This window comes from Ambystoma mexicanum, chromosome 2p (assembly GCF_040938575.1).
Source record: "Ambystoma mexicanum isolate Mex_15411 chromosome 2p, UKY_AmexF1_1, whole genome shotgun sequence".
Lineage (NCBI taxonomy): Eukaryota > Metazoa > Chordata > Amphibia > Caudata > Ambystomatidae > Ambystoma > Ambystoma mexicanum.
In genome coordinates this window covers 61034394-61057058 of record NC_090923.1, presented here as the reverse complement: position 1 = coordinate 61057058, position 22665 = coordinate 61034394, and the positions used below count along the sequence as shown (strand labels likewise).

The following is a 22665-nucleotide window of genomic DNA, read 5'->3' as shown; positions in this document are numbered from 1 at the left end:
TCATAATTGCTTAATTGTTTTAAAAACTGTTTCTTATTATAATCAATTGCAATACGACACTTGGCAAGTATGCTGGTCGTATATGAACATGTAGGCACGTTTAGTTCCTCTTAGACACGGTTGAAGGTAGGAGAATGCACATAGATTGAGTTCTTCAATTTGGGTGCAATATTCCTTTTTAAAATGTGCTATAGTCCAACATCCATAATCGAAGGACAGAATCCATAAACTGACATAAGCCTGTATGTATTTCAGAATGGTAATGTGCAGCAATCCTTAGTGACTTGTTTCATGTCTTTAACATTGTTTTATGCATTTGTCTACAAATGAATAGGCATATTCTTCTTATTTATTACAAAAATGTCAGCACCCCCTTCACTTTTACCTCACACTCCATTCACTTTTTTCCATCTTTTTGACTCATTCCATGAAAAATTCGCAGTAGCTTTGCATAAACATGTAAAAACATGTTATAACTGTGCTGCCTGACCTGTGGGTAGAGTTTCTGTAACAGCACAAGACTTCCCTTCAGCCTCGTTGGTCTGCTCCTGATCCAAAATAAGACCTAAGCTTGTTGACGGTTTGATAAGATGTTTGAGATGTACAGGTCTACACGAATTGCTCCAGCCGGATTTAAGAGGGTCCCTGTACTACCAACCCAAGGGCATCCCTACGGTGCTAACTGCTGTGCTCTGATGTTCACACGTGAACATGTAATGAAATAAATTGTCCCTGTGGAAGACTGGGCCAGCCTTCACCTCGTGGCAATAGTTAACCCAACCTTTGGTATAAGCATGTACTACACAATTGGTAGAGTGACTGAGCAGCTAGGCTTATCTCAAGAGGGGTCAATGTAAGCTGTAGGGTTATTACAGTGATTCACAGTGACAAGTATCCAAATAAACACTTAGACTCAAGGTTTCTTGATTAAACAAATATTTATTTAACAGTCAGTTGAATAAGCCTTCTTTAGAAGAGAGCAATATATATAATATAATATATAGTTACAAAAAAAATATACTTCAAAATACACACTCAGTTTCTTTAAGTCAGTAAATACCCATTTGGGATGGCACAGATTCTTCCTACACACTGAGGTGACATAAATAACTAGGACACTGTGGACATTAATATATCACTGGTACATTTAGAGCAATATGGAAGTTGGTGTCAAAAGGAGAATAAAAAATGGTTAACTAATATTCTTAAGCAGGTAAGTACTTTTTGAACCCTCCAATGCAAAGTAAATTAACCTTTTCCTTGGGGAAAGGTAAAGCACAAAGTCTGAGGTAGGAAGAGTCTTTCAGGGAGCCTGGACAGCCAATGTTAGTTTAGCAAAATGTCTAGGTGAGCTGAAGCACTTCTTGCAGGTAGGAAAAGTCTTGCACAATGTTTTTGACGTTTTTGTATGAAATGAAATCTGTGTAGGGCCACAAGCTGGGAGGCTTGTGAGGGGCAAAGCTGCAAACAACTTTGCAAAAGCAACCAAGACCAGTCTCAACTGAGACCTAGCAAGGCTACACGACGAGAGGCAAGTCCCCTTAGTTTTACAGTACCTTTTGGTTAGAAGAAATTGGTTCCAGCTGGCTTCTGTTCCTGTGTAGGTCTGCTGATCCTGTTGTTCCTGGGCCTCAGTCGTGGGGACAAGAGTGAGGACGTCTGGGGACTCCTGCACTACGAATTGAAGGTTGGCGGCAGCAATTGGCAAGCTTCAGATCGGCTGCACTTGTTGTTTCAGCTCCTTGCGGCTCTCACAAATGGCACCATTGCGGTTCTCGGATACCACTATGGACTTTCCTCTCATATGTGGTCCAGCACTCTGTTGATGGTGCTCAGGCTTGTTCAGTCCTGCTTCCTGGGAGTCCAGAGAATCTTCCTGGAGCTTGGGTCTGACTTAAAGACACTTACTCGATTCTGGTGTTCCTCCCCCTGGCAATCGGTTCCTGCAGCAGCAGTGGAAGTACAGCCAGCTCTGAGAGGATTTTCAGATGTGCTAGTCTTGGGCTCGATTGGTCCCACCAACCCAAGGGGAGAAGTCGTCCTTTGCAGGTCTTCTCTAGTCGAGGCGAATTTGGAGCTTCAGCACAGCAGCAGGGCTTCGCTGGGGAAACCAACGGTCCAGGAGTTGCAGCAGGCGTCTCTTCAAAGTTCTTCTTTGGATTCCTTCGTCCAGTGGTCGACTCTGCCTTCCAACGAAAAAGCTTTGCCTTTTATGCAGGTTTCTCCCATTCATTCGCTACCTACCTGTCAATCACACAGCAGGGTGGCTGTCCTCAAAGGACAGCCAGCCGGCCAGTCACCTTTTGGGTGCATTCCTGTAACCAAGAGGATTAAGCAGAGGAAGTTTCAGGCACCACCCGCACTTCCTGCCCCCGCCAGACACGCTGAAGCCAGAGGCGGGCTTCACCAGTGAATCCCGCCAAAGACAAAACGCACAAAGGGACCAAACCTCAGCTACAATTGCAGCCTGCGGTAAAAACACATAATGGTAGGAAAAAGTAAACCACCGCCACCAGCCATTAATTGTAGAAAGGGTAACATAAAAATGTTACATGAGAAACTGGACAAAGGGGATACTAAATAACCCCTCCAGCACCCTATGGTAAGATGGTGTGTGCTGGGTCTAGAAAGTTACAAAATGTGAGTAAAATCAATTTCACTTCTCTGCTCTTGATAACTAGTTTCACCAAGAGAAGGTATTTAAATCTTTGGAAAATCTAAGAGACTCTTCCATGTGCCACTGAGACCAAATCACAGAAAAATGCATGAGAGTGGGAAAAAGGTTTCGCCCTCTCAGGTTAGAAATTAAAAGTCCTAAAGTCCAGCAAAAGACTGGGAACTAAGGTACAAGGGAATTGGCACATTTCTGAGAATTCGCCCTTACACAAATGATACTGCGCAGCACCTAAGGGATTAAAGAACTGTTAGTACGAAAAACGTTTCATGCTGCGGTGTAACGATGCAGCAAAGTCTCTTTACAGAGAGAAATGAATCTGAAGCATATATAAACATCTTCAAAAGTTACCAAAAAAAAGAAAGCCTTTGTAGTTGCTGGTAAGATTTTCATAAATGTGAATGATCTTCCTGACCTTTGTCAACCCCAGAACCTTTTGCTTGGACTTGGTGATTGTCCTTGTACTTCGGTGAGTGGGAATCTTTTTCCCCTCTCACCTAGTCTTTTACTCATTTTAAAACAAACATTTGTATGGGTGATTATTATTATTTTTTTCTTTTTTGTTACTCCATAGTGTGTCTATGGATGTATAGTTCCCTATAACTTTTGGGCCGACTAATGTACTACAGCAACACACAGCATTTAAATGCAGTGGTGCTGGGTTGCATTTTGGGCTTCCCTTTTTAATTTCTCTTTCATGTACTTGGGTGAACTACTGTTCCCAAGGTGTAAAGTGGGATTTGCATCCCCTTTTACAATTTATATAGTGAGTCAGCACACCCCACCCTTTGTGGAGTGCTGGGGAGAAACACTGTACCCCCTTTCTCACTTACCGGGTAACATTTTATGTTACAATTACAACTCCTTTTTTATGACTTTTAGTCATTATTCCTCGCTGGCTATCACCCGGGGGTCCCGAATGCGATGGCTCCTACCCAGTGGCTGGTGAGATCCACAAGTCTCAAGAAGATATGCAGGACGAGCCATCCCTTGACGTGCTGTGACCTTGCTGGGCTGCAAACCGCCAATACCCAGGAACCTCGAGTCTGAGTGCGGTGCATGGTCTTAAGAAGTGCGATTCCGTCAAACTTTGGTGGACTCCTGCTGGACCTCCAGGGACACTATTTGAATCCCTGAAGTCCCCTCACCAGAGTGCAGGACCGAGAGAGTGAAGAGGGAACTTGACCGGCGATATTCGTTCTTCATCGGGCACCTGTAAAAGGGTACCGAAATTGCAACGTCGTGAGTAGCTTCAAAGAATCCTTTGTTGAAAGCCACTGCTGTTGCCAGTTCCCATCCAGTGTCTGTTCTTCAGTCACCAGACCGAGAATCCAGGGACCGGGTCCTGTTCTGCTGTCACGGGATGACGACCGACTCCCAGCTCTTCCGCTTAACTGAGGTACTGTGTTGGCTTGCATAATACTTTCTTGTGTAGAATCCTGTGAGGCTGAGTGGGTAATGTGTGGTTGGGAGTTTCCCATACCATTCGCCCAGGCCTAATGCTGCAACACGCATAGGGATACTTCTGTGAAGCCCCTAACCACTTTTCACTAATTCTGAAGCTGTTACTTACTTGTTTGAAGAGAGATCCTCTAGAACTCTTGACTCTCCTGCAACTGAACCCTATCTTGACCTGCTTACAGCTGGCACCTAGACCACCAGGGTCATTCTAGTGCACAAGTTGTCTCCGAGGCAGAAGTGTAAGACAAGGACTTTGATGATAAGGCTTCTGTCTTGAAATCTGTGTTGAATGTTCCTACTTGTAAATAAGTTGTGTACGTAACTTTGGTTCTTGTACAGAATAAGTTGCAAAGTGTCCTTCAAGTTGATACTTATCTTTATGTTGCTTGTAGCTCCTTTAAACATATTGAAGTTATTTTACTAACATTGAATTATTTCACTATTCTAAAAAAGTAATATTGTTGGTAGAGTTGCATCATTTCTAAAGTGAATGGGTGTAAAAGCTGACCAATTGGATTTACCCAACTTGAACTACATTACCTTTCTAAATGTGGTAGGCTTTGCGTTCCCTGATCTGCTTTGGTGCATTTCTTAAACGGTCACTGATTCCAACTCTCTGGGCCTATCCAGATTATTTCAATAGGATTCCTTTTGTGAGGAGCTGGAACATCTAAGGACATTTTAGATTGAGCAGCTGCACACGACAGATGTGAGGAGCTGCTAGGGATATCAAATACACATATTTTCTGTGGTTGCCAATACTTGTACACAAGGCATCTTCAGGAGGAAGAAACAACTCCTGTAGGTAAAATAAACAGCAAGATTATTCATTTTTAAAAAATTAATTTTTTTTAAAAAAAAACTATCTTGGAGTAGGGATGATTGTAGCCCTTCTTAAAGGTATGCGAGCTCTCACCTTTGAATGGCTGAATTACTAACCTTGAATAGTTTTGCCATTCTAAAAGTGTATAATTGGGTTGTGCTTTCCCTGAACTTACTGCATAACTGTATATCACACTTCTGAAAAGTATAATTGGTTAAACTGTTTATTCCTTTAATAGAAATATTGTAACACGTTTTATATACCTATAGGCTATAGTGACCTTGAATAGATGTTGCTCTTCTTAAACTGTAATTGGGTGCTGCTTTCCCTGAATTGCTTTAGTGCACTTCAAAAATTGTTTACTGCGTTCATACTTCTCTCCGAATAGCTGAATGCCCTTCCAGAAAGTATATGTTAACATATTAGCTCTGAACTGTTCTTCTTAAAAGTAATACTGGTGGTGAAACTGTATACCTTCACATATGTTGCAAGTTATACTTGTAACAGTGTTGGTCTAATTAAGTCGTTCTATTTATGAACAAATAACACTGTACATTGTGACCATTAAGGTCTGCTGCCCTTGAATTGCTTATTAATCTAAAAGTAACTGACCTGGTCTTATTCCCCAAGAATAGCATATTGCCTTTCTGAATGTGTAACTTTAGGTTTGACTCACCTTGAGCTGCTGAATGCTATTCTTAATACTGTAAAATACTTTGTTTTGTATACCAGAAGTATTGCGTTGGTTTTTATAAAAGTGTTTACAACTTATGTAAATGGTACTTACTTCCCCAAGATGTATCTTGTCCTACTGTATTTAAAATAAAACATGTTTACAATACTTAATGTGTCAGTGTTTCTTTGAAACATATGTATGCTACAATATCTTTGTACTGACCTACAGTCCGCTCTCCCTCCTTCGATAAGCATGGCTGCTCTGGCCATACTACCAAACATTCTCAGGTGGTACAGCCTTATACTAAGAGTGGAGGTTTTGTACTGCCTCGGATATGGTTTTATGAAGCCTTTAGAAAAAACTGTCCCAACAGTAGTTCAGTTCATTGCCCATTGTTCATAACAACATTGCTCCAAACAAAAAACAATGGTTGCATGACGAAAACATGCAAATCTGTAATGTGCAAATAAGAAAAAAAGGACACTTGTTGAGCAGTTTAATGAGCTAAAAAATAAAAACTGTAAACCCTGGATATACAGTTGTTGACCGTTGCCCCTTTAAGGTTGACGGGAACCCATTCTTATGAAATAAGGCTCCATTTGTTAATGCTAGTGTCTGTAATGAGAATCCTACTTTTTTTTACTATATGATTTATTGTTGTATCTTAAGATCCCGCCTCTTGGGAAGCATTACTCTCTGCGATGGGCTCAGGAAGACCTGCTGGAAGAACAGAAGGATGGAGCCCGGGCTGCAGCAGCTGCAGATAAGAAAAAGGGTATTCTGGGGCCATTAACCGAACTGGACACAAAAGGTAACTAGTGTGGGTAACTTCCCACAGTCGGTTAAATAAGTAAACGTTACTCTGTTGCATACTGAGTGATGCTGGGTGTGACTACAGACAACCAGCAATAGACACTGTGGTGAATAACTTTGCGCATGCAGGAATATGAGAGAACGTATCTAGTTAAGAAGAATGCCCTCCAGCAAGGCCACTTTCTCTCTGTTCAGCTAACTAAGCACAGTTGTCATATCTATAAAACATTACCCAGGTGTTGTACATTTTCTGTGGCTGCATGTTTTAGGTGGGATGCTTTTCACAAATTGCATTTTGAGGACATGTGTCCCTTTTAAATGCAATTCATTAATACATTAAAATTAACCTCTTGGTGGATGGGAAGGTCATTGTGACACTTTCATGGAGCTACCGTAGAGATCTGCTTCCTTGCAGGGTTTTTCATGCTGTTCGGGGAACCCTGTCTGGACTTGTAATGAGCAGGTGCCTCCACTAGCATGATAGTGCAATAGCGCTATACAGAAAGCCTCTCTTCTCACTGATTCCCCATGCATCCTGGGAAAGTAGGAACACGCTTGAAAGGCATGATGGAGAAAGTGCTCCAATTCCAGCCCGCATGGCCATTGCAGCCTTTATTGGGTTCCCTTGGATGTCTATCGCCAAACTCAGAAGTCCAACCATATTGTATTGACCGCAGCTGTTGTATGATGAAGGCCAGAAGGTTGAATGCACGCCTGTATCAGAGATTTTTGTAGCACAACATCCTCTGCGTTGATTTGGAATTGTATGCGATCCAGCGTAATGAGGATGGACTGTAACAGATTTGCAGCTGTTTTTATGTAGCAGTGAAGGCACGTGTGTATTCCATTGTGCTGTCCCTTTGCTGCATATGTGCCTTTCCAGGCTCGCGGTTGATGACTCTTACTTTTTCTAGATATGGATGCACTCCTGAAAAAATCTGACTTGCATCATGACCAACCAGAGGATGGCTGCCCTTTTGGACCTTTAACGCAGCGGCTCCTACAGGCTCTTGTAGAGGTGAGTATGGGTGGAGGGGGCCTATTTGCATTCTGTACAATGCATTAATCCGCTTACCTATCCTAAAATCATGGACATGGAAGTTTAATGAGCAACATTACTAGAGTGTATTTGAGACTTGGGGAAGTTACACAAGATACCATGCCTGAGTGGCCCTTAGTGGTGACTGAGCACTAGCGTCTGTGGCAACAACTACATTTTTCACACTTTTGAAAAGCTTATTTTGGATATTTATTGCATCGTACAATGAACTAAGTTTTAAACTGTGGCTGACTCTATGAAAACCACCCTTTTAATCTACCAGTGTTGTAGTTCCTCTGCACAGGATTGCTTTGACAAAATTCTGATTTTGAAGACCTAGAACGACCTATTTGGGATCTGCACCTACTTTTTGGAACTGATTGTGCTTTGAAATCCATTCCATCTCCAATAACTTCTTTCAGATGCACTCTTAACTAAAGCCAGTGAGATCTGTCCCCGTTTGTCACCTTGTAGTTCAGTGCCAAAAGACCTGTGGTTGAACATGCACTATGCCTTTTGTACAAGGCAGGGTCCCAGTCTTGGGCAGGCAGTGTAGGAGCAGTGCTGGCCTGTTTGTACCCTTCTATACCCTGATTAGAAATGGAGGCCTAGTGAAATGTCAATCTAGTCAAGAAGATCCTGCAACAATAATGGCAGAGAAAGATGAGGGAATGCACAAAGCGGGAAGATGTGATGAGGTGTGCTTAAGTAGTGTCCCTGGTGGAAGAGGAAAGTTGGATGGGCTGCATAGTGGAGGGTTGAGTCATTGGTTATTGCAAGGGGTAACAGTAGAGGAAGTGGAGGGGTTAACATTAATTTATACAAAGATAATGAGCACGCTTTTATAGCATGAGTCCTCTTTTTTTTGGGGTATGTTGGACGAGGACCAAGTATATAGAAAAACACAAGAGGGGTTTCCAACAAACTACCATTACATATCCTCATCAGGGGTCAACATAACTAGCTCTCACACCAAATCCATGTAATCACAGACCATCAATCTTTTAACAAATATAAAGAGATGGTAGGCTCAATTTTAGCAAAAATAATTCATCAGTTTATTATATTTTCTAATAAAACAGACCATTGGGTCACATTTGTACAACTCATTATACATAAAAAACACTACAAACACAAATAAAAATCTAATCTATGATTTAAATCTTATGATGTGTTCACCTAATATTTGGTCGTCAGACAATAGTGATGTTAGTAGCACAGTGGGTGACTTCACAATAGCCTAAACTTATATTGCTAAAGCGTCCCCACTCCATTTGTGTCGACGTGCACAAATACGTGTCCAGCCTTAATATTTTCACACCGGCTTCTCCTTAAGTTTTTATCAATTAGTCGTGTATGTAAGGCTTTCTTCAGGACACAATATTGACAAATACAGCTTGTTACACAATCAAGTATGCAATGTCTTGAAGTATCTAAAAAAACAGAAAAAACGAAATAAATTACTAAACGAGCCTAATATTATTTTTCACATGTATTTATAGCAGAGAACCTATGTTTAACCTCTCCATCTGTTTTGTTGGGTATGTTTATATTTCAGAGAAAACACATACAAAAGCCATACCATAGCATTGGCAGCTTAGTATGTGCCAGCCCTATAATTTGGCTTGTCCTATCACGAATCAGTGATTATATTTCTTTTTGGCTCACGTTATTAGGCCTGTCATTTCTTGCTATCAATAGTGAAGGAAACACATGGGTTCCACCTCACTTGTTATCAACTAGCCACATTCTTTTGTTGGGCTATTAGGAAACTCATTTTGAGATTTAGCCAGAGGAGAGAAAATGGAACAGTCTTACTCTCATAGACTGGTGGTGTTGTTTCCACACAAGTAACTCTATTTCACCATGATCATATAATACATTCTGGTCAGAGCATAACGTACCGGCAATCATTCAGAATGCCGGTCCTCTATGTTGTCGTGGCCTTCGTTATTTAGATGGACACTTATTCCCACTTCAAAGAGTAGCGTTATAGCTTAATCCTGTCTAAAAGAAAGAAAAGAAAGGAAAGAGAAACGCAGAACAATCGATGTCGATGTGTTTGTTCTGACAAAACAGTTGATATACTACTATTAATGTCGCTCAGACATGAGCATAACTACAGACTCAAAAAGACGTACCAGCAAGAATTCACTCTTCCGGGCTCTGTGATGCCACACGCGCATTTTTCATCCACATGCAGGGAAATCGGACATTTATCGCCGCTCGACTTCGCACGTTTTCTAATGAAAAGAAAAACCACACGAGCGCGGTTACTAAACCGAATCTATTTATGCATCAGAAACTCACTTTCTTCTTTGTCTGGTATACAAATTACCTTTTGGTCATAGATATGACTCGTATCGCCTTGCCTCAATGGTTTCCACCAGCAACTGAAACGAACAAATTTTTCCTATGTCATCATCACATTATTCACATTTCGAAACAAATCACATGACCTGAAACGCGTGAGGGAAGCTAGAGATATCTGTTTGTAGGACGGACATATTTGAAAGGGCAACATGAATCTGACTGTGCTGCAAAACGGCTGAATGGGATATTATAAGCAATGAGAGAAGCTCAACAATGCTTATTTCAAAATTAGTCCCATTTGTGTGAGCGCACTCGGGAAGTTGTGTAAATTATTTTTGCAAAAATAATCCCCATTCAATATACAAATTTAGACCATGTTTAACCGAGTCCAAATTATATATCCATTTTTGTTCCAATTTACGTAGTTTCCTATCACGATCACCTCCCCGTGGGTGATAGTCCATTTTTTGTAACACACACCAGAATATGTCGTTATGTGTGTGTTTCATCATTTTGTAGTGTTCTACCAGTGGTTTGTCCGCCGTGTTGTTTTTAATACACCCACGGTGTTCCCCAATTCTTGTGCGCACCGGACGTTTGGTCTTACCGATGTATATGAGTCCGCATGGGCATATAATGCAATATACCGCCCATTTGGTGGCACAATTACTGAAGAAATCCAATTTCCAGTTTCTGCTTTTCAGAACTATGGTTTTGATGTTCTTTGTAAATTGACACATGTTGCAGTTCCCACATTTAAAATGTCCTATTACAGGGGGTAATTGCCACAATGTAGATTGGGCATTAGAACTGGATTTAGGCACTGGATAGGTGTGGACCAGTTTATCTCTGATGTTGGTGAGGCGTTTAAATGCAAAACGAGGAGGAGGAATGCTAAAATCCTCTGTGTTAATCATTTTCCAGTTAGCTAAAACGGTTTGCCTTAAATCATTGCTGATTGGTGTGAAAGAAGACACACAGGTGATTTTATCTAAAGTAGTCGTGGTGTGTTTCGATAGGCAATCTGTCCTTGTTATGTTAGCGGCCTTCTTATAGGCCCTTCTAATAATGTGGGACGGATATCCTCTTTCTTTCAAATTCCTTTTCAGGACCTGGCTATGGTTTTTGAAATCATTTTTATCAGAACAATTCCGTCTGATACGGAGAAACTGGCCAAATGGTAGGTTTTCTCTTAATGATTGTGGATGGTAACTGTTGAATTCTAATAAGGTGTTTTTTTGAGTAGGTTTTTTATATAAGCTCGTGCCAACCTTATTATCTGCCATTCTCTGGATGGAAAGATCCAGAAAAGGAATGACATTTTCATTCGACTCACACTTGAATTGTATAGATGCCTCTCTTGTATTCAACCAACTGGTGAACACTACCAATTCTTCTTGGGTGCCTTGCCAAATCATAAAAATGTCGTCTATGTAGCGGTACCATGCCTTTATCTTATCATGGTGGGGATTGTCCGTCACATAGATGTGAGTGATTTCAAAGTTGTTCATGTACAGATTGGCTAAGTCAGGGGCAAAGGTTGCCCCCATACTCGTGCCATGGAGTTGTTGATAACATTAAGGCAGCAGGTGTCGGAGAAACACTGACTGAGGGCTCTATGAAGTGATGAGGACAGATCAAGCAAGACTAAATAATTTAAACCTAGAATTATCCTGGGAGTCGGACGACTGAATGGGCAGTACAGGGGTGATGTTTATGCTGACGAACCAGTTGTTCCTTTATTCTTAATGTAAGGTGATAACCTGCATAAATTATAGGGAACAGAACATCTGCCTGATCGCCAACTGATGGATATATACCTTTCAAGATTTAAGTAGGATTTTGAGTGTAGCAGTCCTGCAGGAGAGAGCACAGTTCTTCTGAAATGAATGGTGTTGTATTTGAGTACATGACATCTGTGTCCTAACATGGGACCTTGAAAGCAGCGGTCAGTTGATCCTATCGACCACAGCAAAGATCTTATCTATGGGGCAGTGTGAGTGTGGCTTTGTTGATTCAGAATTTAGCGGGTAACCATATTCTGACGATTGCTTGGTGGAAGTTTTGGGTAGTAGATCATTAATTTACTCCTAGAACACATTTGATGCCTTCAAATTTAACTGACAGACGATTTTATCAGTTTAAGTCTTTCGGTCTTCTGCTTGTACATCAAAGAAACAAGCGGGGTCTGCTCTATTCTAAAAGTACAGTTTCAAAAATAACTTCTAAAACTATCCCTAATAAAGATTTTGCTTATAATTGGGAACAATCTGTTACGTGCTTTCTTGTACTGTGAGCCCAGTAGAACTATCCTTTTGCTACACCAAAGACGGTTTCTTGGTTATAAGATGAATGAGCCTCAACATGAAGCATTTTGGAGAGTGTTAGGGGACTGGGTGGAGAAACGTGTCCCCTTCTGAACAGCGCATTTGCAGCATTTTACATTTTTGGAGGCCACGTATGAAAGGGGAGAAGTATAGGTTGGAGAGCGCCAAGAAACAACTCCTCAAAATGATTAAGCTATTAGGCCTATGACCAAAACCACTTCTATGCACTGGTGGAATCTTGTGGATATGATATAAACACAAGCAGTAGTAGTAGATCTACCCAAGCAGAACCTCTAGTAGGGGGTGTCAAACTTGAGGGCTGCAATCATGTCGGGCTTTTCAGGATATTCCTCATTAATATTCATGAGAGAAATGTACATGCCTTATCGCTGTATGTAAATTTATTTTATGAATCTTGATGAAGGATATCCTGAAAACCTTACGTGCATGCCCACCGAGGTTCCGACACCCCTGCATGCCAAATCCAGCTTTGCAAGGTGGCCCAAAGATGAAATGTATGGTGTGCAATACAACAAATATAGTGGTGACTTTATTAGCAAGGCTCAAGTTGAGGGCACATATGAGGCGGACAGAGCAAATATGGGACTCAATCCCTTTGGGACGGTAAAGGGACGAGTTGACAGTGCTTCATTTGAGTCATAAGCCACATGCAGGGTCACTGGCTGCTATTGTTAATACTGTGTTATGGTTTCTTTGGAGCCCGATCTCTGCCCAAACAGCAACCCAGGCTCCCACAATACTATAATGGTCCCACAAAGCTCCTTGCAGGTCTCAAGGTATAGCAGGCAGCCCCACACAGGGCTTTTCTCCGAGGGGAGCCACAGTTTAAAACCCACCCTCATTTAAGACGGCCAGTAGTTGTCACAGTTTTCCTCTCTATAGAATCTGGCCGTCCGTGACCTTGGGACTAAGTACAAGGGGGCTTGCTTCCCTGTTCCCTTGTGTGGTGTTTTAATGAACCTAGACTTAACAATGATACCCTGGAATTGCGAAAGCACTTTACCGTGCTTGTGCTGAAGACGTGCTTACATCCCTAGAACATGTTAGAAATGGCTGCCAAGTTGTCAGTGCAATCTTCCCAAACGCTTTTAGCTGATGGTGTTTGTTTCGGTTCCCATTCACATGTTTCAGTCTATTTCTGACTTGGCTTCTTTTGGCCACTAGGCTTGGTGCTCCCAGCATTGCTATTCTGGAGTTTTTGTGGGCAAAATTAAACATTCTCCTGGGCAATAAAAGCAGACACCATTCAAGGGGTTTGCTTCAGCACATTTTGAGTCCATCATTCAGCCACACGCTACTTTTTTGTAAAAACATATCCTTAGGATTGTACCTCCTAATGTATGCAATCCTGCTCTATGAACTACTTTGGCTGGGTCAATATTTACCCAAGTTATCACTAACACCATCTTTCTACCTTTAACCAATCCTTACTATGTTTGAACTCGCCCTTTTTGTTTTATCTGTAGCCTGCTTTCCCCTGGTTTGCTTTTTATTGTCTCTATATGGTCCAGATTCTGTGGCCGAGGACACAATCGACTGAACTTGGTACATGTCTCTGTACTGTAAGACCAATACAATGGTGATTGGCGCAGTACAAACGCCAGGCGCTCAAACTGGCAGAGCAATCCTTGTGACACCACCAAAGATAACTTCCTGTCCATGGCCAAGAAATACAAAGACTCAATTTTCAATGCTAAATCTGAAGCCTACAACCACTGTATCAACGCTGCTAACTCCCAAACCAAAGAACTCTTTAGTACCTTTAAAGAACTAACTGTACCACCCATCTGCACTGATGAGATCGTCAAAGACAAAGCATGGTACACATCCGCCATGCTTGAAAAAATAAACCTCCTCCAAAACAAAATATCTCGCCATTACAAAGCCCTACCCAAGCAGAGCCCTCGTGCACAGGCACAGCCCAACGCCCAAAAAAGCAACCTGCCCAAATTTTCATGCACGGAAATCACTGATGCAGATGCCATTGACATCATTAGACACCTCAAACCCTCACAATGTAAGGGCGATGTGTGTCCCCCTAAAATCATTAAGGAATGCGCAGAACCACTCGCTCCTCTCCTTACGGCATTCATCCAAAACGGGCATAGTCCCAGATAGCCTTAAGGAGGCTTGGGTGTGCCCTCTTTTAAAAAAACCTACGCTAGTCCCTTCTAAACCCAATAACTACAGACCCATAACAACAGTTCCATTCCGTCTGAAAATACTAGACGAGGCCGCCCACAGACAGATTCAACTATACATTGAATCGAACTCGATCCTAGGAAAGGGACAATTAGGGTTCCGCAAGGGGCACGGAACTGAAACCGCCCTTCTAGACTTAAAAAACGAAATCGCAAACATCCTCGACCAAGGCAAGCCTGCACCACTCCTCCTCCTCGACCTCTCAGCAGCGTTCGATCTGGTAGATCACAACACACTCACCAGTCACCTTACACATGCTGCGCATTTCTCCAAGGATGCAGCGACATGGGTAACCTCCTTCCCAGAGGGCAGAGCTATGAAAGTGTTCTCTAACACAGCTCATGCAGCTCCCTCTATCCTCCACTGCGGTGTGCTACAAGGATCCTGTACTGCCCCCATTTTATATAATCTTTTTACCAAGCCTCTCTTTGATAAATTGGATGCACTTGGGATCACATACACAAACTATGCTGATGACACCCAGGTGCTCCTTCCCCTTACGGGGCACTATCATCAAGACACCACAACACTACAGAAAATCTACTCCACCATACAAGCATGGATGGCTACCAACGGCCTCTGTCTGAACGGGGACAAGACTGAAATCATCATCATTCTTGTCCAGAAATCCACATTATCCAACCTTAACCCGCTGTACCTCAATTCCAGCATAGATAACTGCGTCATCCCAGTATTATCCTCGGTTAAAACTCTTGGTGTCCACATAGACGCGACCCTATCCATGGACAAACAAGTCAGCGCCATAGTCTCGGCCTCCGCACTGAGTACTAAACCTATAAATGCTATAAAACAATTCCTAACTAAGGATAACTGCCTCTCCATCGCTAGAGAAACTATAGGAGCCAAACTCGATTATTGCAACGCACTCTTAGCTGGCACCTCCCAAAAAAATCTAACCAGACTCCAAACAACCCAAAACAATGCTCTTAGAGAGGCCCTCAGCATACCGAAAAGAGACCATATTACACAAGCAAGACCGACCGCCCACTGGCTCCCAGTCAAGGACCGCACCACCTTCAAAATTCTCACAACCACACACACATTCATCAACCTCTTAGCACCCTCATACCTATCTGATACCATATCTAGATCACAATCTACCAGACCGACTAGACTACGATATACCAATCAACTAACGATACCTCGCATCAACAGGACCAAGGCAGGGGAATAGGCTTCCCCTACCTTGCCCCTAAGCTATGGAATACCCTCCCTACTGATCTCAGAGCGGAAATGTCTCTACACCTTCCGTAAAAATCTCAAAACTGCTCTTTTCAATGAAATACTCGCACCGAGATACCTACCTTTCAATGTATGTAAGCAAGCCATCTCGTCCAATGTAACATATACGGACTTGAACTGTATGTAACTAAGTATAAGCACAACTGTAACAAGCGCCTCGATGCCTTCGGGCTGCTGTGCGCTCAATAAATGCAAATAAATAATAAGTATAAGAACAGAGGATCGTAACATGCAGGACAGCGGTCAACTTTCCTGTACCACAGAATGACTAAAAGCATGTGGCTATATCTGAACCTCTTTTCAAATGGATCTCTCTAACCTTCTCACTACAACTCTCGCCTGGTCGGACCATGCTCTCCTCTCCTCCCATCTGGAGCTCTTGGGGGCCCGCCCCGGCTAAGCCTCTTCCCACACTACCAGTCGCCTTACCCGTCATTCAACTGATAAAGCGAGTGCCAGTACCTGCTTTGGCTGCCTCTTTCAATCCCCCTCCCACCCCGGCTATTGACTCTCACATCGACTCAATCCTTGCTAACCTTCACCTCTGCATCTCCAACACTCTTGACACCCTTGCCAAGTATTTGAAAAAAAGTTCTGAATAGGCAATGATACTTCCAGGACGGCCGTGTGGGTTTCTACTGTATGTGTTGCATCACAAGTGACTGTTTTATTTTTTTATTGCACTTGGAAGCAGGCTTCATAGGATCCTCATGGCAGGCAATGAGGATTCCATGACGCCTGCTCCCAAGTGCGCAAGTGCCTCGCTGAAAAGTAAGAGCAGAGTTGCGGAATGGAAGTGGGTGGCTTCGTACATCCTCTGACAAACTGGCCTGTCACCTGCTCCAAAGGCAATACGGATTTTCCATCCGCTCAAAGAAGCGGGCCCATATCCAAGCCGCGCATCTCTGGGGCCACCAACAACACGGCTGAACTTTTCAAAATATGTAAGTAACCTGCCAATCCTACTGTAGTCTCCACTTCTCTTCCTTCCCAGGCCCTCTGCACGGCTTTGGCCTCCCATTTCACATCCAAAACTCAGGACATCCTGTCTTCTCTCTCCTCTACCCCTGTCCCACCTGCTCTCAGGCCTCCCTTGGCCCCTCTCTCCCCTGCCCCCTACTCTCCACCTTCTCACCCATTGCACCCTGATGAAGTCACCAAGACAGTCTGCTCTAATGAGCCTCCTCCAAACAGGTGCTTCCCTGCTCCTCCAAAACTATCTAGGAGAACATTGCCTCCCTCACTCCTTCATTGAGTTCTACAACCACTCCTTTGTCACTGGCTCTCAAGCACTCCCTTGTGCACCCCCTCCTAAAAAAGCCATCTGCTGACCCTTCATGCCCAGCTAACTATCGCCCTATCTCCACTACACCTTTCTTGGGCAAACGCTTGGAGAAGTTGGTCATCTCCCAAACTAATCCATCACATTGATTCTATGGCTGTCTCCGCGATCACCAGTGTGGCTTTAGAGCAGCCAGATGCATGGAAATTGCTTTCCTGAGCACCCGTGAAGACTTGCTCTCAAACCTTGACTCCAACTCTCCTTCCATTCTCATCCCCCTCGATGTGTCATCTTCCTTCGACACTGTCAATTATGCCATCCTCATAATCTGCTCCGTGATACCCTTGGCATCTCAGACTGGACCGTTTTCCTTTCTGATGGCCCTTCTCGTGTTCAACTGGGCCCCTTGCTCTCCTCCACCTCACTCTACTTGCGGCGTCCCTCGGGGCTCTATCCTCTTGCCCTGGCTTTTCAAAATCTACCTTGCCCCTCCTGCCCACTTGATCTCCACCTTCTCTCCTAATTTCCAGTGTTATGCTGATGACACCCAGCGCTCCTTTAAGCTTCCCTGCTCTACCTCCTCTTCTTCCTTAATCATTTCTGACTTCTATCCAGACATGGTGTGCTGCTAATCATCTCTGCCTTACTGCCAGTAAGACTGAGATGCTTCCCATTGGGGTTCCTGCCTCCTCCTTCCCTCCTGCTCTCTGGCCACCTTCCTTGGGCCCTCTCCCCTCACCCTCTCAAGAGGCAAAAAAACCTTGGTGTCCTCTTCGACTCCCCTCTCTCCTTCCCACCACATATCGCTGATCTTGCCAAAAAGGCTCACTATCAGCTTTGCCTCCTCAGAGGTATTCTCCCCTTCCTCACCTTCCCCCAGAAACTCAATATCTCCAGAGCTCTGGTTCTCTACAGGCTGAACTATTGCACCAGCCTCTTCCTCAATCTGCCTCTTCCCTCCCTACGCCCTCTTCAACTAAACCAAAATAGAACCCCAGGGACTGCATCTCTCCAGCCATAAAATCTCTCCACTCGCTCCTGGTGACTGCAAGGATCAGATTCAAGACCCTCTGCATCATCCACAAGACATTCTGTGGCCTGGGACCTCGCAACATTCAACTTTCTCTCCCTAAATACCAGATGTTTCTCCAAGTAGAGTCGGAGGTAGATCTTTCTTCAGCAGGAGCCTCCCTCTGGAATGGCCTCCCATCCCCTCTCAAACTTGAGCCGGATCGCCTTAAGTTCCGGAAACTCCTCAAGATCTTCCTTTTCCCCTCCTCCTTTCCTCTGCCTCTCCCTTGCGAATGCCTCCTGCTGTTGCGAATAGTTTCCTGGTTACCTTATGAGTCTTACTGGTGCCCGGCCCTCCTCGACCAGTCTTCCCCCAACACCCCTATAACCAGCACTCGCTCCTGCACCCTTCACTGACTAGCCTATTGTGTCTGCTCACCCCCCCTCCTGGCACTAGCTGACCCTCTCCCCTGTTCCCCCGGCACTTGACCTTTGGGCTCCCTTTAGGACTTGCCCAGCCCCTGGTGCCCCGCTTTGCCCTGCACTTCCCCATCCACTTCTCCCTTATCCATCCTTCCTCCCTGACCTGCCTCCTCCCCTTGCACTTCCTATTCTGCAGTTACACAATCTGAATGTCACAAGGCCTAGCAGGACTGTTATTGTTTTTTCTCCTCTGTTATCCCCACCCCCGCCTTGTGGCGCATGGAAACACCTTGGCTGTATAGGCGCCATAAAATTGCTCAATAAATAAAATCTACATAAAGAATCTTTAAGCAGGAAAGTTTACAGAGCTTGAGTTGTCTTTTAGCCTGCCGTTGTTTTTGAGCTCACCTCATTTTGCATTCTGCTGCTCGTAGTGAAACATTTACAAAGTGAAAATAAGCAAAATTGCATATTTTTCTAAAAAATACGTATAAGTGATCAAGCAGTGAGAGAAGTGGATGATAGTTTGTCGCAAATTTGGAATTCCTGCTGAACAATTAATTTCCAGGCATGTTACTACTGAGTGGAATATGAGAACAATTGTTAAACTGCTAATAAAGTAAGCGCAAGGCACTAGATACATCGGCTTACAGAAGGGAAGTCTTGACCTCGCATATGAGGATGCACATTCTGTATGCTAATTGGTCCCTCCACTTATTGATTTTGGTACATAAGGTGGTGTTTAAAAACAATACGACGAGAGAGAGCAGTGAGATGTTGCTGGAAAGCAGATTTGCACGTATTTTAGCTGATGCTAAAATTGTTTCTCTTTTTAGCCCATACTCAGACCGGATAGTCAGCACCTAACACGCAGTCAAAGGCCATACACACTTTCTAGGGTTGAAGTTGTGTGTTTATGACACTTTATGTTATTGTAAAGGCTCATAGAGAAACCTGCCCGATTGCTAGATTGTATGGTTCATTGGTTCTCTCCACTCCCCTGTTATTTCATGTTGCGTGCTCACCTCTGGTAGAGGACCCACATATAGAAGTGGGATTACGAGAACCCTTGTATAGTTTTATAATATGCTTGTTATCTTTTTAATACTGTGTATTGTTACTCTAGTGCTTATTTGAAGGGATAGTTTTATGCATGTGTTTTTATTGAAATATTTATATCTTTGTATATCAATGGGGTTATTTTTTACGAGCGTAGCGGGCTGAGTGCCAACTAGAATACAGTGGAGTCGCGCACACAATTCGGTCCAGCTGTTCACATAGCTATAGTCGGACTCTTTTGATCCCTCTGCTTCTTTGACAATTTGTCGCAGCACCCGTAACCTGATTGTATAGTTGATGGCTGCTGTTGGGGACCTTGCCACTCCCTACCTACATTATTTATGGCTAAAAAATGCACAGACATTTTACAACAGTGGCAATAGGTGCTTTACAAATAACATAACCTAACGTGGCATGTGTCGGCCTGCTATCCCTATCTGAGAGTGGATGCTTGTTGGGGAGAATTTTCAGTTTCTGTGCTAATTCCCTGTAACCTGTGAGACCCCCTATTTTCCCTAATTTCTGTGCTAATTCCCTTCAACTTTAGAGAACCCCCAGCTCTTTTGCTGGACTTTAGGACTATTTAATTTTAACCCTGTAGTGAGTGGCCCCTTTTTCTCACTCTCTCGTGTGTTTTGACTTGATTTGGATTATGTGTTTCCTTTGATTTTGGAGTCTGACAAACTCCATAGGCATCTACCTTTTGTATGGCGACACACAGAACCTTCAGTGCAGTGTCAGAGAAATACTTTAGATTTCTCATAAAGTTTAACTACCAACGTCTGATCCGCCCAGAAGCTCCAGGAGTCTCAAGGACCCTCCAGAAGCAGGACGACGACAGCTAGAGTCCCCTCACAAGAGTGCAGGATGCAAGGTGTGAAGGAAGCCCAACCGGTATCCAAGATCCGTGGTGGTGCTGTTTACCGAGCGCTGAAACCGTGAAGTGCTGATGATATGAAAACAGCCCGTAGCTGCTGGTGACCTTTGAATTGCTGCCCCAGGAATCCCCAGACTTCCTTCCTCTTTCCCCACGACTGAGGCCCAGGAACCCAGGATCTGTATTGCTACAGCCAGACAGAAGCCAGATGACCCACTCTTCTTCTAACAAAAGGTACTGTTCTGACTTGGGATACTTACCTCCGTGTCTTTAGCTTCGCTCTTCTCAGTTGAGACTTGCAGTAGCTACTTTGCTAGAGTTGGTTTCAGCTCTGCCCTTCGCAGATGTAACAGCTTGTGACCCTACATTGATTTTTCGTTAACAAACTATCTAACTTTGTGCAAGACATTTACTATCTAAGAAGTCTCTCAGCTCCATAGACTGTGCTCCAATTGACCTTGGCTGTCCTGGCTCTTAATCCATTTGACTTTTGATTCTTACTGTCCCTCATAGGTGATACTTTGGTTTTAAACTATTATTGCTGCAAAAGGTTTTTATCTAGACTTCATTGGAAGATTTAAGTGCTCACATGCTCTGAGAACCTGTTTAACCTTTTTCCTATCCTTACCTTTTCCTTTCTACAAACCTCCCACTCTACAAAGTATGCTAGTGATATATACATGCCATTACTGTCCTAGTTAGTGAAGGGTAGGAAGTGTGTAAGAAACATCTCTAAAGAGCATCTACTAGCTTTGTGTTGATTCTGGTAAAGTATTTTAAAGTGCATTTGATTGCTACATAGATTGCACTTTTTAAAGAATTCTTATTTTAAAACTTGTTAAATATATAACTATTTATAACAAAAACCTTGAGTATAGGTGTTACTTTTTTATTTATTTATTTATTACATTTGTTACTCGCCCAGACCCTAGGGTATCATGGCGAAAGATACAGGAGAGTTAAACTCATTATTATACAATGTTGCAGTTACAATACAAATAATACATTTTTCTTTATACATAGGTTACAAGATATCATGTAGTCATACACCAGATTCCAATTGGTCAGTTAGCCCTTCCCATTTTGTTTCAGCCTTATTTGCAGTACTGCGGCTGCCCTAAGCAGTGTAGTTGGTCATGGGAGGGTAGGGCTTGAGCGGTTCATATTTATTGAATAACCAGGTTTTCAATGCTTTTTTGAATTTTTGTAAGGAATCCTCGTTTTTGATACTCGGAGGTAGTGCGTTCCAGTGCGAAGGGGCTAGAACTTTGAAACTACTTCCTCCTGCTCTGCTGTATTTGTATTGAGGACCTTCTAAGAGGGCCAGATTATTAGATCTCAGCGACCTACATGACATTTTTTTTTTTTTTTTTTTAAATGGAGTTGTTGAGGTAGCTGGGTGCTTTGTTGGTGGTACATTTGTAGACGATACTAAGGGTTTTGAATATGACCCTTGCTTCAGTTGGCAGCCAGTGGTTTTCTCTTCTAGTGCTGGATATATGTTCAGATTTCTTTATCCCTAAAGCCGCTCTGAGGGCTTTATTCTGTAGTAATTGGATTTTGTTTAAATTGGTTTTGGAAGTTCCTAGGAAGAGGACGTTGCAGTAATCTAGTTTTGTTAGGATTAGGGCTCTAGCCAGGGTGATGCAATTTACAGGGGTGAGAAATTGGCAACTGAGTGCAATAAGTTTTGCTGTGTAGGCTGTGGACGAGGAAAGGGCTGCTATTTGTTTATGCATGGAGAGGTTGGCATCAATGTAGACGCTTAACATTTTGGCTTGTTTAAGTACTGGGATCCGGGAACAGTCGATATTAATGTGAGAGTAGTCCGGGTGGAGGGTGCTTATTCTTTTTTGGGAGCCCACAATGAGGACCTCTGTTTTCTCATCATTTAGGCAGAGACTGTTCAGGGCCATCCAGTTTTGGATTATGGAGTAAACTTTATTAATGGTGAGGGTGTCTTGGGTGTAGTCGCCTGTAATAGGGATGAGGATCTGTGTGTCATCTGCGAAGTTGGTGTAGATGACACCCATATCGTCTAAGGTTCAGAATAAAAGTTTAGTATATGCATTATAGAGGGTGGGGGAGAGGCAGGATCCCTGGGGGACTCCAATGGGTACTATTATGGGGTCCGCTGCAAAGTTTCCAATGGCAACTCTGGATGTACGGTCAGTGAGAAAGGATTTGATCCAGTGTGTGGCGTTGTTGGAAAGATTAAAATCTTTTTTTAGAGTGTTGCATAGTTTGTCATGATCTACCAAGTCGAATGCTGCTGATAGGTCCAGTAGCAGTAGTGTGGCTAGTTTGCCTGAATCTCTAAGAGTCTATTTGTATTTTAAGATCCAGGAGGGCTGTCTCAGTGCTGTGATTAGGCCTACAGCCTGATTGTATGGCTCCTAGC

At 43.2% G+C, this 22665-nt stretch overlaps 1 protein-coding gene across 2 annotated transcripts in view; it reads left to right on the top strand.

Annotated features, from left to right (window-relative positions):
• Window positions 1–22665, top strand: part of TADA3 (transcriptional adaptor 3) — a 184461-nt gene that overhangs the window by 37581 nt on the left and 124215 nt on the right. For both annotated transcript variants that reach the window (XM_069643254.1, XM_069643255.1), the window contains exons 5-6: window positions 6304–6445; window positions 7362–7465. In XM_069643254.1, coding sequence (XP_069499355.1) covers window positions 6304–6445; window positions 7362–7465 — 246 coding nt within the window. The remainder of the gene's footprint in view (window positions 1–6303; window positions 6446–7361; window positions 7466–22665) is intronic.